This window comes from Mus pahari, chromosome 5 (assembly GCF_900095145.1).
Source record: "Mus pahari chromosome 5, PAHARI_EIJ_v1.1, whole genome shotgun sequence".
Classification (NCBI taxonomy): Eukaryota; Metazoa; Chordata; class Mammalia; order Rodentia; family Muridae; genus Mus; species Mus pahari.
This window is the reverse complement of record NC_034594.1, coordinates 142,515,020-142,528,172: the sequence shown is the minus strand read 5'-3', so window position 1 is coordinate 142,528,172 and position 13,153 is coordinate 142,515,020. Positions and strand designations below refer to the sequence as shown.

General features: G+C 40.9%; 1 protein-coding gene across 3 annotated transcripts in view; it reads left to right on the top strand.

Moving 5' to 3' along the window:
* Uap1 (UDP-N-acetylglucosamine pyrophosphorylase 1) overlaps nt 1-13,133 on the top strand; it is a 33,307-nt gene extending 20,174 nt beyond the window's left edge. Inside the window, exons 6-11 of one of the 3 annotated variants that reach the window (XM_021197445.2) lie at nt 2,327-2,520; nt 3,007-3,147; nt 3,979-4,167; nt 5,392-5,442; nt 10,306-10,372; nt 11,194-13,133. In XM_021197445.2, the coding sequence (XP_021053104.1) occupies nt 2,327-2,520; nt 3,007-3,147; nt 3,979-4,167; nt 5,392-5,442; nt 10,306-10,372; nt 11,194-11,286 (735 nt within the window). In that variant the 3' untranslated portion in view covers nt 11,287-13,133. The remainder of the gene's footprint in view (nt 1-2,326; nt 2,521-3,006; nt 3,148-3,978; nt 4,168-5,391; nt 5,443-10,305; nt 10,373-11,193) is intronic. The other 2 variants (XM_021197446.2, XM_021197447.2) reach the window with 2 other exon arrangements.
* The last annotated feature ends 20 nt before the right edge of the window (nt 13,134-13,153 follow it).

Genomic DNA, 13,153 nt, shown 5'->3' with positions numbered 1-13,153 from the left:
TGGTTGTAAGCCACCATGTGGTTGCTGGGATTTGAACTCCGGACCTTCGGAAGAGCAGTCGGGTGCTCTTACCCACTGAGCCATCTCACCAGCCCCCTCCCCCTTTTTTAATAGGTCAATTAAGATATTAAAAATATATTTGACACATTCTTTTCAATTATACTTTTATTATTTAAAACATTTTAAAATTGATCATATTCTTCCCTCTACCACAAGTCTTTCAGATCATCTCCCTCACCCAACTTTTATTTCTTTCTCAAAAAGTAAAAATAAATAAAATAAAAATAGAATACAACAACAAAGCCCCTTAAAATCAAGAAAACAAAATAAAACATTATCCAAAGAGAAGCAACAGAGCAAAACATCAAATTCTAAGCGATCATAATCTTAGATTCTTGCTTTTCAAAACATTATAAACTATTGATCAGCTCTCTTAATTTTATTCCGTAAAATTTTCTTTATAATACAACTGACTTGCAGTAATATGCAGTTGGGAAATTCTTTTGTAATTTAGACTTTTATACTATGTAGGTGTCAATAGTTATTGGAAGCAAATCCTTTGCCTGTAGATTAAATGTGAGCAATGCAAATGGATATGATTATTTTTTATTTCTTGTGGCTAGTTGGTTGTGGGGGTGCATAGTGGTGACTGGAAAAGAAATCTCATGTGCATTTTAAAAACTGAAAATTCTCTGCCTAGGAAGGCACCTACTGGAGAGCTAGGGAGGGAGAGCTTGACCTGCAGGCATTATGAAAAGCCCCTGACTGGTTTAAATATTGTCTATGTTTCCTCTCATTTTAATCATCTTCCTTGGTTAAAAGTTTCTCTCCAGTTAGTACTGTGCCCCTTTCAGGGTGACAACTGTGGCACTTATATGTATAGGAATCCCTGATGCAGCCAGCTTGTGTCTGTACCTCTAAGTGCTATATGCAAATGAAGTACTTACTGGTTGCTTTGCTTGCTGGCAGGAGATTGTCCCAGCTCTGCATATTTTAAGAAATCAGTCCCTGAAGCAGAGATGCAAGCTGACTGGTAATAGTCCATATAGATTTATGGTACACTTTTCAGATTGGAATAGATTTTTGAAAACACTCTGCTACACACTGCATTATAAAACAGTGCCTTCAAGTATTCCTTTTACTTATTTGATTCTTAAATTGGCTAATCACTTAATCTGAACATTTAATTAATTAACCAATTAACTAATTTACTAATTAAATAATTAGGTCTCACTCTGTAATCCAGGTTGGCTTAATGCTTAAAGCAATCATTCTGCCTCAGCTTCTTGAGAGCTTCTACTACCGCAGTATAGTCCACCATGCTCAGCTTGAGCCTTGATTTAATGTTGGTGCAATGTGTAGCTAGTCCACAGTTCCCTCCTATTTGACTCGGGTCAGTGATGTTAAGAGATTATGGTAGTAACAGGTTAGGCTCACCTGAGCGATGCTAAGAATTTCATGTTCTTATTTTTGCCCTCAGACCTTTTTCTTTCTTGTTTTTGGTTTGTTTGTTTGTTTGGATTTTTTTGGGCAGGGTTCTCTCTCTAGCCCGGCTGCCCTGGAACTCGCTCTGTAGACCAGGCTGATCAGAGACCCACCTGTCTCTGACTCCTGAGTGCTAGGATTAAAGGTGGGCGCCACTACCCTTCTGCCCTCGCATCTGATAGCCACTCTTTCCCCATTTCTCCTGTCAGCCCAGAGCCATTATTAGTGAGCAAATCACTGGTTTTCATAAAATTTAAGGGCACAGACTCTTTTACTTTCAATTGAAATCCAGCATGAAATGGCTAACTTTGGGTAGATGATCCATCATGTAATGGATGTTCATTCCTCTGAATAAAGTTGGAGAGGGAGCTGGGTGACGCCTGCCTTACCTTTATCCATCCAGGTTTCTGAAATATGAGAATATGCCTTCCATGCAGCTTTTTTGTTAGGGTGCTCAGAGAAATTAATTTTCTAAGTACTTAAGTGCGGTTAATAAGTTAAATTAGAAATGCAAGGTATTTGGGGAAGACTCTTCGTCATCTCTTCATCTAGTCATCCCCTGTCCCCAGGTTTCCTCCGGCTGTGAGTTAGTAGTGGTATGTCTGCTCTGGTCCGCTTTGTAATATGGAGGAAGGACACGATGTCCCTCATTTCTGATTGGAAAGAAGTCTGTCAAAGAATATAACTAATTTTTAATAAAAATTAAGTCAATGCCCTCTCTTGGCTTGAAGTTAGAGATGACGGAAACAAAATGTATAGGTGGCCTATAGCCTTTATACGGCATGTTTCCAAAAGAGCCTTTAATTAATTTCTTCCCTTGCCGTTGTCTGTTGATGGACAGGTGGTAGAGAAAACGAATCCCACAGAGCCCGTTGGAGTGGTTTGCCGGGTGGGTGGAGTATACCAGGTGGTGGAGTACAGCGAGATCTCTCTGGCAACAGCTCAAAAGCGAGGCTCCGACGGACGGCTGCTGTTCAACGCAGGGAACATTGCCAATCACTTCTTCACTGTCCCGTTCCTGAAAGATGTTGTCAAGTATGAACAAAACAGGGACCCTACTTTTTTTTATTATTGTTGCTAATTAGAAACTGAACTTTTTAGGGAGCTGGGTAGAAACCCCAAACCTGCTCCCCAGAACTCATGTGTTACCTTGAAGATCTATGCTCTCAGAGGGAAAACTCACATCGTGATTGCTTTACTTGAGCTGTGTGGCTTTGTCAGGTGCTGGGTCTGTGAGGCAGGCTTTCCCTGGTGCTTGCTGCTTGGTCTTCCTGCCTCCAAGTGCTAGATGTGTGCTGCTACGACTAGAATTGTTTTCTTAATGTAGAAGCCATTATTTGCATTTTCTAGGAGGAATCTAGACATATAATATTTACATGTGAACTGAAACTTAATAAATGCTCTTCACTCGGGTAGCTTCAGAGTTGCTTCTTAATACACATGTGCCTGAGTGTTTTCATTTTTTTTTTTTAACATTTTGAATTGAAAAGTGATTATATCTTTTCCCTCTTTATTTCTTAGTGTTTATGAACCTCAGTTGCAGCACCATGTGGCTCAAAAGAAGATTCCATATGTGGACTCCCAGGGGCACTTCATTAAGCCAGACAAGCCAAATGGAATAAAGATGGAAAAATTTGTCTTTGACATCTTCCAGTTTGCAAAGTATGCTTTGAATAGTACCAGTAAGATCAAATATATGCTGTGAAGTGCTGCATTTTCCTGTTAGCCAAGAAGCCGTGCTAGGAGTCACATGATAGTCTGTTTCAGTCTGATCACGAGAGTCATTCTCCAGGCTAAAGTCACTCCCGAGCTGTGGTCTGTGTGGCCTGAAAGTACAATTAAAAAACAGAAGTCACCTGGCATTATTAGGCCTTTTGCAAAACTGTTGAAATCATTTGTTTTTTTTACTGCGACTCTAAAAAGATTAATATAAATAGTTGGCCAATTTTGCTTAGCATAACTGACCTGTTCATGTTCAGTGAACTGTAAAGATCACAATGCATGTTGAGATAGATATTTCAGATTTGGGGCAATGTGAAAATGCAGAGAGCAGGCTAGTTGTATAACCTCATCCTTACACAGCCATGTGCCTTTCTTTCCTGCCCCTTTCCATTCTGTTTGCTGTTTTCAGACAGGGTCCATGTAGGCCAGGCTCTGTAGCCAAGGATGTGCTTGAATTCCTGAACTTTCTGCCTCCACCTCCTGAGTGCTTGGGTTATGGGTATGAGTCTGTCTGCTACCCACATGCCTTACTAATGCCTCTCTCAAAACATGTGATCTTTGTATGGTAAAGTTTTTTCTTTCTCATCTGAAATGAGAGTTGTGGAAAAGAGTTTAAGTTCTGTTTCTCTTTGGATTAGTGATAAATATTATTTGTGATCACTTGAAATTGGCTGAAGAAACCTTGACCCTGAGTCCCACAGACTTAGGAGGAGTCAGGGCTGTGTGGACCGTTCTGTCCCCATGAATGCCGTGTCTGTGTCACCACTCTAGGAAGTTTGTGGTGTATGAAGTATTACGGGAAGACGAGTTTTCTCCGCTTAAGAATGCAGACAGTCAGAACGGGAAGGACAACCCGACCACCGCAAGGCATGCTTTGATGTCCCTTCACCACTGCTGGGTCCTCAATGCTGGGGGACACTTCATAGATGAGAATGGCTCTCGCCTCCCAGCCATCCCCCGGTAAGTCACTGTCTTTGCTTTTGTGTGTGTGTGTGTACTGCTTTGAGCTTCCTTTTCTGTCTGATGTATCCCTAGATCTTGCTTATTTATTTTTAAAGTAGCTTTGTATAAGTAGTTGCTGATGTAAAGTGACCGTACGTAGCTTTGCCCATTATGTAGAGAATGCCAGCCTCAGTTCTCTTTAAGAGAAAGCTCTTGAAGAGCTCTTTTTGTTTTGGAACATCCTTATTGTTGTGTCAATGAAATAATTTCTACTAAATAATGGTCAGATGGTGTTATTTTAGTGTGACATGTGACCAAAGCCATTAACAACACACTGTACTACAGGCGAGGTCCTTAAACACGGAAGTTGTTTCTGCTGCCATATGTCTATTTATGAGACCCACCAAGACCTTCCTTACCCACAGTCTGTGCTCTCACCACAGCACTGGGGAAGGTGCCTTGAAGGAAAGTGAACACTAGTTACATTCGCTGATGCGCAGACCTCACAAATATTTTGGGCTTTAGATGATAAGAAAAAAGGCACTTGGAACTTTTCACATTTCAGATAGAACATTTTTAACTTAAGTCCTTTATCTTATAATAAAAGTTGCTGGCACCTAGAAATGTCCCTTTCTATATCTTTTGTGGTTTTGTACTTAGGTGAATTATTTTGCAGTTTAATTTTTGTTCTTTTTGTTTGTTTTGGGTTTTTTTTTTTTCTTTTTGAGTCAAGTCTTCTCTATGTAGCCCTGGCTGTCCTGGAACTCATTCTGTAGACAAGGCCGGCCTTGAACTCATAGAGATCCACCTGCCTCTGCTTCCAGAGTGCTGGGATTAAAGGAGTGCACCACCACTACCTGGCTTAATTTTTGTTCTTAAGAGATAAAATTCTGGCTGCATGCACCACAGTGCTAAACAGACTCAAACACTGGGCCACTGGGCCGTGGAGTGCACTGTCCCCTGACCATGCTACTGGGAGGAACAGTGCTAGCTTGTCTTTCAGTCCAAGGCCAGTTAGGCAGGCTTTGCCTGCTTAACAAGCTTGCTGTGTGACATGTCACACTATTCTCATGCTCATCTTCTATTGAGTTTGGTTTTTTGATTTATATTTTTTTACTGCTTATCATGCCAGGTTTATGAGTCACCACAAGGGCATGCCATTCAGTTAAGTATATTTTGCATCTCCACTTCATTGTTATTATTTGTTTCCATTCCCATTAATGCTTATTTATTCCTACATAGCAGTGCTACAAATGGAAAGTCAGAGGCCATCACAGCTGATGTCAATCACAAGTAAATATCCCAGCCTGCCTGCAGTGCATGGTGACGGGGCCGTGCTTCTCTCGTACTAACTGGCATTGTAGCTTAGTGTTCTGCCTTTGGGGTTCTGGAGGGAGGGTGACTGAAGCTCTGGTGTGTGGGTGCACTGCTTTCCTGGTGGCAGGTCTCTATCTGGGTAACACTAACTCAGACTCTCTGTGCATGCAGGAAGTGGGGAGCATGCTTTACTAAAGAATCTGAACGTGGCTGTTGGAGCCCGTAGTGATGAGTTGAGCAGTAGGATCCAGGGCAGGTTACTGGCAGGGAGAACAAAGCTGGCTCTCTACTGTGCAGCATAAGTGAGAGGAAACCAGCATTCTGCACGTGTATTTTACTCAGTTGGATATGTGCGCGCTCAGGATGGAGTTGCACTACTCCTGCTAGCCAACAGCTGCTAATATGGAGAAGGCGTCTTTCATTTTATTTGCACACTTTTTGGCTTTGTTTTTATTTTGAGAAAGGGTCTTGGTTTTCAGCCAAGTCTGGCTTGGAACTCTGTTCTCCTGTGTATCTTCAAGTGCAGGGATTATAGCCACATACCACCATGTATGGCTAGGCCACTGTTTCCATCATTGAGTTACTTAGATTCTAAAGTATATATCTTTTTGTTTTTCTTTATTAGCAGGCCATTTTATAGCTAGAACTAACAGCCTCTCTCACCTGGTTAGTAATAAGATTTTTTTATTGTGGGTTTTATATTATTTTTGCTATTATTTTTATAGTTAAAGATTAGCTGATGTTTTTGCTGCTTTTAAAAAAAAGATTTATTCATTTATTATATGTAAGTACACTGTAGCTGTCTTCAGACACCCCAGAAGAGGGCATCAGATCTCATGACAGATGGTTATGAGCCACCATGTAGTTGCTGGGACTTGAACTCAGGACCTTCAGAAGAGCAGTCAGTGCTCTTAACCACTGAGCCATCTCTCCAGCCCTTTTGCTGCCCTTTAAAAGTTAGTAGATTTAGGGGCTGAAGAGATGGCTCAATGGTTAAGAGCACTGATTGATCTTTCAGAGAATCCAGGTTCAATTCTCAGCACCTACATGGCAGCTCACAACTATCTATAACTCTAGTTCCAGGAGATCTTACACACACACACACACACACACACACCCCAATAATAAACATTTAAAAATGAAATGTGAAATGGAAATATCTTATGTAAGACAGAGGAGAAGTAAGTTGGAGATACTTTGAAGAACGAAAGCAAGGGTGTGGAGTCTTGATAAAAGTGACTTTTTAAATTTTTCATCTTAATTTACTGTAACTACTAAAAAGTTGCTTGGTGAGGGGATGAGGGGCCAGTTGGCTATTGGACTGTTTCTCTGGTAAGCTGTGTCTAGGTTTGGTGATGCCGGTTCTGCCTTCTCTCCTTCAGGGCCTCTGAATTTGCCTATTGAAGTCTTTTCTCTTAGTTCCTTCCTGTTAGGATTCAAGGGCTATCACTTCAGGGTGGGAACAGAAGTTACATATTCAGACCAGTTATATATTTATTTCTTGGGTTCAAAAGCACATTGTCATCATAGTGACTGAATCCTTCAGGGGATTAACTGACCTGGGCTCTGTGCGTCTTACCAGTGTGATAGGCCTTCATTTTCCATATTTGGTTTAGTCTGGCTGAGCTTATCCGGAGGGGTCAGAGGGTCCTTGTCATAAGAATATGGCAGACTGGGCTGGAGAGATGGCTCAGCGGTTAAGAGCACTGACTGCTCTTCTGAAGATCCTGAGTTCAAATCCCAGCAACCACATGGTAGTTCACAACCATCAGCAATGGGATCTGGTGCCCTCTTCTGATGTGTCTGAATACAGCTACAGTGTACTTACATATAATAAATAAATCTTTAAAAAAAAAAAAAAAAAGAATATGGCAGACTATGTGGGGAGACCTTAGTCTCTTTTCTTGACACTGGACTGTCATTTCCCTTTGGAATTGGTTTAGTTGTTTCTCTAGCAAGGTCCTAGGCCTGCAGCTGCAGTTAGTACCCACACAACGCAGGAGAGATGAGTCATTCCTAACAGCCTACTGGGATTCAAGGCGCATAGCATAAACATTAAGAGACGTTGTCAGGCACTGTGAGATTATTCTGACATGTGGCATGCATAATATTTATTCTTGGAGACAGGGATTTTCAGGCATCTAATACGTTTATCAGTGAACAGAAGCCGTCATGAAATGGGGGGGGATGTGGGAGCTGGTGCTAAACCTTGGAGGGTGGGGATGGTGTCTATAGTCAGAGGGACTGTGATTGGGATAACTTGGACTACTCCCAAGACGGGTCTCCATTACTGTACAGCGACTCGTGAGAGAAGCAGCAGGCTGCGGGCATTGGAACAGAACATGGAGTGCCTTGAGTGGACTCAGGTGACCTACTTAGAGAAACACTGGCCTCTGACTGGCCTTAGGAGCCATTCTTGGAAGAGGAGAGACCATAGCTTGAGGCTACAAAAAGGCTGGCTTTTGTGTGTGCCATCTACTGTTGCTAAGACTGTTTCTGTTTTTAAGAAGGAAGTTCTTAAGTTCTTGCTGTATAGCTCTTGATGGCCTCGGACTCTTAGTGATCTGTTTTCTTCAGCTTCCTCAAGTGCTGGGAATACAGTCTTGTTCTCTTTCTCCCTCCCTCCCTCCCTCCCTCCTTTTGTCCCTCCCTCCTTTCTTTCCTTCCTCCCTTCCTTTCTCTTTTAAAAAATCATTTTTTCAAATTATTTTATCTTTTTTTTTTTTTTTTTTTTTCTTTTTTGGTTTTTCGAGACAGGGTTTCTCTGTGTAGCCCTGGCTGTCCTGGAACTCACTCTGTAGACCAGGCAGGCCTCAAACTCAGAAATCCGTCTGCCTCTGCCTCCCAAATGCTGGGATTAAAGGCGTGCGCCACCACCTCTCGGCTATTTTATCTTTTAAAAATATTATTTTTTCATCACTTTCCCCTTCCCTTTCCTCCCTTAAAGCACCGTTAGTTCCTCTCAAAATCATGGTCTCTTGTTGATATATATATATATATATATATATATATATATATATATATATATATGTATGTATGTATATATTTATGTTTGTATCTGTGTATATGAATATTTATGTAACTTCACACACACACATGTGTAAATACCTGAATCTGTAAATACGGCCTGTTCTGTCCGAGTCCCTTTAGTTTACTTGTATGTCTGTAATTTCAGAGCTGATCACTTGGTATTGGATGACCAATTAGAGGGCTCATCCCTGGGAATGACGTTTCTCCTGCTCTCAGTACTCCTTTGTTGCCTGTAATTCTTTGTCTGGGGGTGGGGCCAGGTGAGATTTCTCCCTTTCATGTCAGCATGTCTACTGATGTTGTCCTTGTTCAGGCAGCCGTATTGTTCAGGTGTCATGGATGAAGCTTCCTTGTCATTTCTAGGAGACACAATATCACAGTTTTCCTGATTCTCTGGATCTTAAAGTCTTTCAGCCTCCTCTTCTGAGATGTTCCCTGAGCCTTTGCTACAGGAGTTGTAGATGTATTCATTGGGGCAGGGTACCCACAATCCATTTTTCTCTGTTTTTTGACTAATTGTTGCAAAGAGAGGTTGTTTGATTTTTGTTTTTGTTTTTGTTTTGAGAGAGGGATGGGAGCTATGCTAATCTTTTAATATGAGGATGGATATTTAGAATATAGTTAGAAATCATGCCTGTTTAGAAAAATGGCCAGAGTTGCTTCTCCTGAGGTCCATGACTTCACCAGCCTTGGATAATTGACTAAACTGAGTTCCAGGTACGATTGACCCCCTGCTACCTGGACTGTCAGTCCAATAAAGAGTGCCATTATTGCACCCTTAGATAGAGCTGGCCTTGAACTCACTATGTGGACAAGGAAGGCCTTGAACTTCTGATCCTCCTGCCTCTGACTCCTGAGCTCTGGGACTACAAACATCCAACACCACGCATGATTGACGCAGTGCTGGGGATTGAACCCAGAGCCTCACGTAGGCAAGCAGTCTGCACACTGATCTGCATTCTGAATCTACTGTTGGCAAGATTCTGAGATAGCACCGTTCTCCAAGGACTGACTAGAAGGAAAACACTATTGACTGTTGTTAGACTCTCTAGGATTGCAGAATTCCAAGTATCTGTAACGTATCAGACTGTGACCTGGGATTGGCAAACGGTGACTTTGCCTTGTCTTTGCCTCGGTATTTTCTGCCCCAGTGCTTTAAAAGGGCGCCGTTGGTAACAGTGCTTTGAGACATATTCATGACTTAGCTAATACAGGAGACTTAGATTATGTAAGAAAATCTTGTACTGGGAAATCATGGAACAAGGAACAAAATGTTCTTTATCTGTGCTGTCCAATGTGGTTGCCTCGCTGTGGTTCCTGAGCCCTGGAATGTGATTGTTCCAACCAAGAAGCTGAAGGTTGAAAGTTTCAGCTTGAGTAGCGTTTTGGTTACTGTGTGGACAATGCAACGCTAGAGTGTTTGTCAGCTTTAGGGTCTGACTTGCAAGGTTGTGCTTTGTGAGAATTAAAACAGATGTGAAGGAGTCAAGAGGCAAATCAGTGGGCCTGGCACACAGTGCATGTCGGTCTAATCAATAGTCCCTTTTTAATGAACTTCCTGAGATTGGAAATGAGATTGTGTGAGAGGGGAGTATATAAAGTGCTGGTGGAATTATAGGTACTTGTTCAAGTATTTTGTGTTAACTTTCAGGACATTTAGTGTAGAGTAGGCTCCAGGGCAGGTTCCATTCTTTAACTAGAATTGTGTTACCTGCAAGCTTCGCAGAGGAAGTCTGTGGTCTCTATTTTCATACTAGCAAATACCATGGCAAGCAGAATCTTGTAACATGCCTATGTATTTTTCCTTAGCTTGAAAGATGCCAATGATGTACCAATCCAGTGTGAAATCTCTCCCCTCATCTCTTATGCTGGAGAAGTAAGTTTGCTTCACTTTCCCTTCACCACCAAGAAGTATCGATAAGTATTTGAAGATGTTGATCTGTTAATTAGCTCATATAGGTCATACCACAGTGCACACACTTTGATAGGCACTTAGTAGCCTATGAATATATTTATTACTTACCAGTTTAAAGTAAACTTTACAAAGCAGGGATTTGGTGTTGCTTTGGGTTGCAATCGAGTTGTTTCAGAGAAGGTGCCGTGTTCTCAGGAGCTCCTCCAAGGCATGAGCAGAGGAGCTGTGCTTTCTGAAGTCTTGAGAATTTCTGCTGTGTCTTTCATCCATACCAGAAATGAGCCACCTACCATTAACAGAAATCTATAATGTTTAGTGTGCTTCACCTACCCATTGATGCCTATGTATTAGTGCTTTTAAAAATGAAATATGTGTTTTATAATTGGCTGGCTGCTTTTTTAATGCAGTGTAAGTTTTCCTCCTAGGCATCTGTCTGCTTTGTTCAAACACTGATACCTTACAGACCTGTGGAGTTGAGGTTCCCAACTGTTCTGCGTACACAGATTTTCCTGGAATTACTGTAGCAGCAGAGATAGTCAATTACAAAATAACACACACCAAAAAGAAAGAAACTAACATTTTTTTGGCATTTGTCTTATGATTCCACAAATCAGCCATTAAGACTAGTCTCCAAAGCATGTGAAGTGAATATTTAACTTCTAAATTCTTACTTTCTAACTAGCGTTTGGCATAATACTTTAAATGTTAAGTGCAGCTACCAGGCCAGCGTTGTGAGGCAGAGGCCTGCTACTTTTCTGATACTTTCCATTTCAATCCTTTAGGGCCTTGAAGGTTATGTGGCAGATAAAGAGTTCCATGCACCGTTAATCATCGATGAGAATGGAGTTCATGAGCTGGTGAAAAATGGCATATAAATCCTAAAGGGCCACATACGGAGCCGTTGTTTTGGTAGACCAACTGTGAACCTGCGGGACCTGTCCTGGACAGCTAAAGTTTGGACATCATAGAGTCTCATTCGCTTGCTAGGATCTGATAAGCAACAGACTTCCCAGATCTGGATGACTGGGTTTCAGTTTTAAAAGCATTTTGTTTGTTTGTTTGTTTGTTTGTTTGTTTGTGATTCTCGACTCACTGAAGGTCTTATTTATATTTTTTAACTATATAAGTTCTTCCAAGCCAAGGCTTACATTGGCCACCCAGGAAACTTCATCAGCTTGACTCTGGTTGGATGTTCAGCATGACTTCACTTGAAGCTGGAAGCATTTGTTTTTGAAGTTGTACATATTGATAAGCCATCATACATGTCAGAAGGTTTCTATGGTACTAAAATTTTGTTTTATTTTATCAAGCATTAAAGTTTTTAAAGAAAATAACTGGACAGCAAAATAAAATTATCTTCTGATCTCTGCCTTGTTTCTACCTTAAGAAAATTCTATTGGCAAAATGCAAAACTTGAGAGATGTTTTGAGATAATGCATAAAAACAAGTGCATGTAGTCGCGGCTTTCTTTAACAGGCAGCCAGTGTTGGACTTTGTCTTCTGTCACTCTGTCTTCTTTGTATTCTATCAAACATGTTTGCTAGATGCAAAGGGCACTTGGCTCAGTTGTAGACATTTTTGGTACCTGGCTGGGCAGTTGGGGTGGTACTAATATTGTAAAGCAGATCTATACCAAATGTATGGAGTAACCTCCTACAGCAAGGAGTGGCCAGCCAGTGTCCCAGGATTTATGGTTGAGAAACATGCTTAAATCAGTTATTTACCTATTGTCCCTACATATCTTGTAGCACTTAAAACTTAATCACTGCAATTCTGATTTTTTTTTTTTTAAATTATAAGATTGAAAAAGCGGCAAATGTGAATCTTCAATATGTACCAGAAGTCATTATTGTTGATAAACCATTTATCTAAAAATTCACTTTGCATGGAAATACTGAGCATTATGGACAAATTTAAATAATATACTATGTCCCCCTAACATCTGGATAAATGCAAGAGTATAGAAATTATATTTAGAGACTAGCACATTTTATTTTCCATTAATAAGCTACTGTAAGACAGACCAAGTGTGAGTCTTTAAATGTCACTTTTTACAGAGCTTATATGTTGATCTTTGGTTTTTGTTTGTTTGTTTTGTTTTTGTACTAAGGCCTACCTAATACATCATGCATATCTTCTATTTCAGCAGCCCAATTTTGCTGTTATCTATTCAAGAGATCTATGGGACTTGAGCTCTCTTTGGAATGAATTCCAAGTGGATTGAGTTTCTAGCACCTGAGTGTGGGATCCATTGTCATTTTTTCCCAGAACATTTACTTGTTATTTATCTGTCTGTGTCTTTAGTTGATTTGACATCCCAGGGAAGAGGAGGCATGGGACCTGGGATGATGGTATGTTTATTGGAGAGGAATAGCAAAGGGGATCGGAAGGAAGGAAGGAGCTCCCCCAGGTGCCATGACAGTGTGAGGAGAAGCATGTATACCATAGGCAGTTCTTAAGTCCTGCCTCAACTTTATCCAAACACAGAACTGAATAGTGTTTCTAAAAGAGGAACTGAAATCATTTGGCAACAGCGGAGATTTTATGAGAGAATTAATAGAGTCCACTCAGATCACACTATGAGTATTTTATTGGCAGCAACAGTGTATGTGCAGGCCCTCAGGTGTGTTCCATTGCTTCCACTGGAAGATGAACAAAAGACGTCATTGAACAAAAGATGACCTGTCAATCCCGACCTCCATCTCCAGCTTTGGAGGCTTTTTTTTTCTTTTTTCTTTCTTT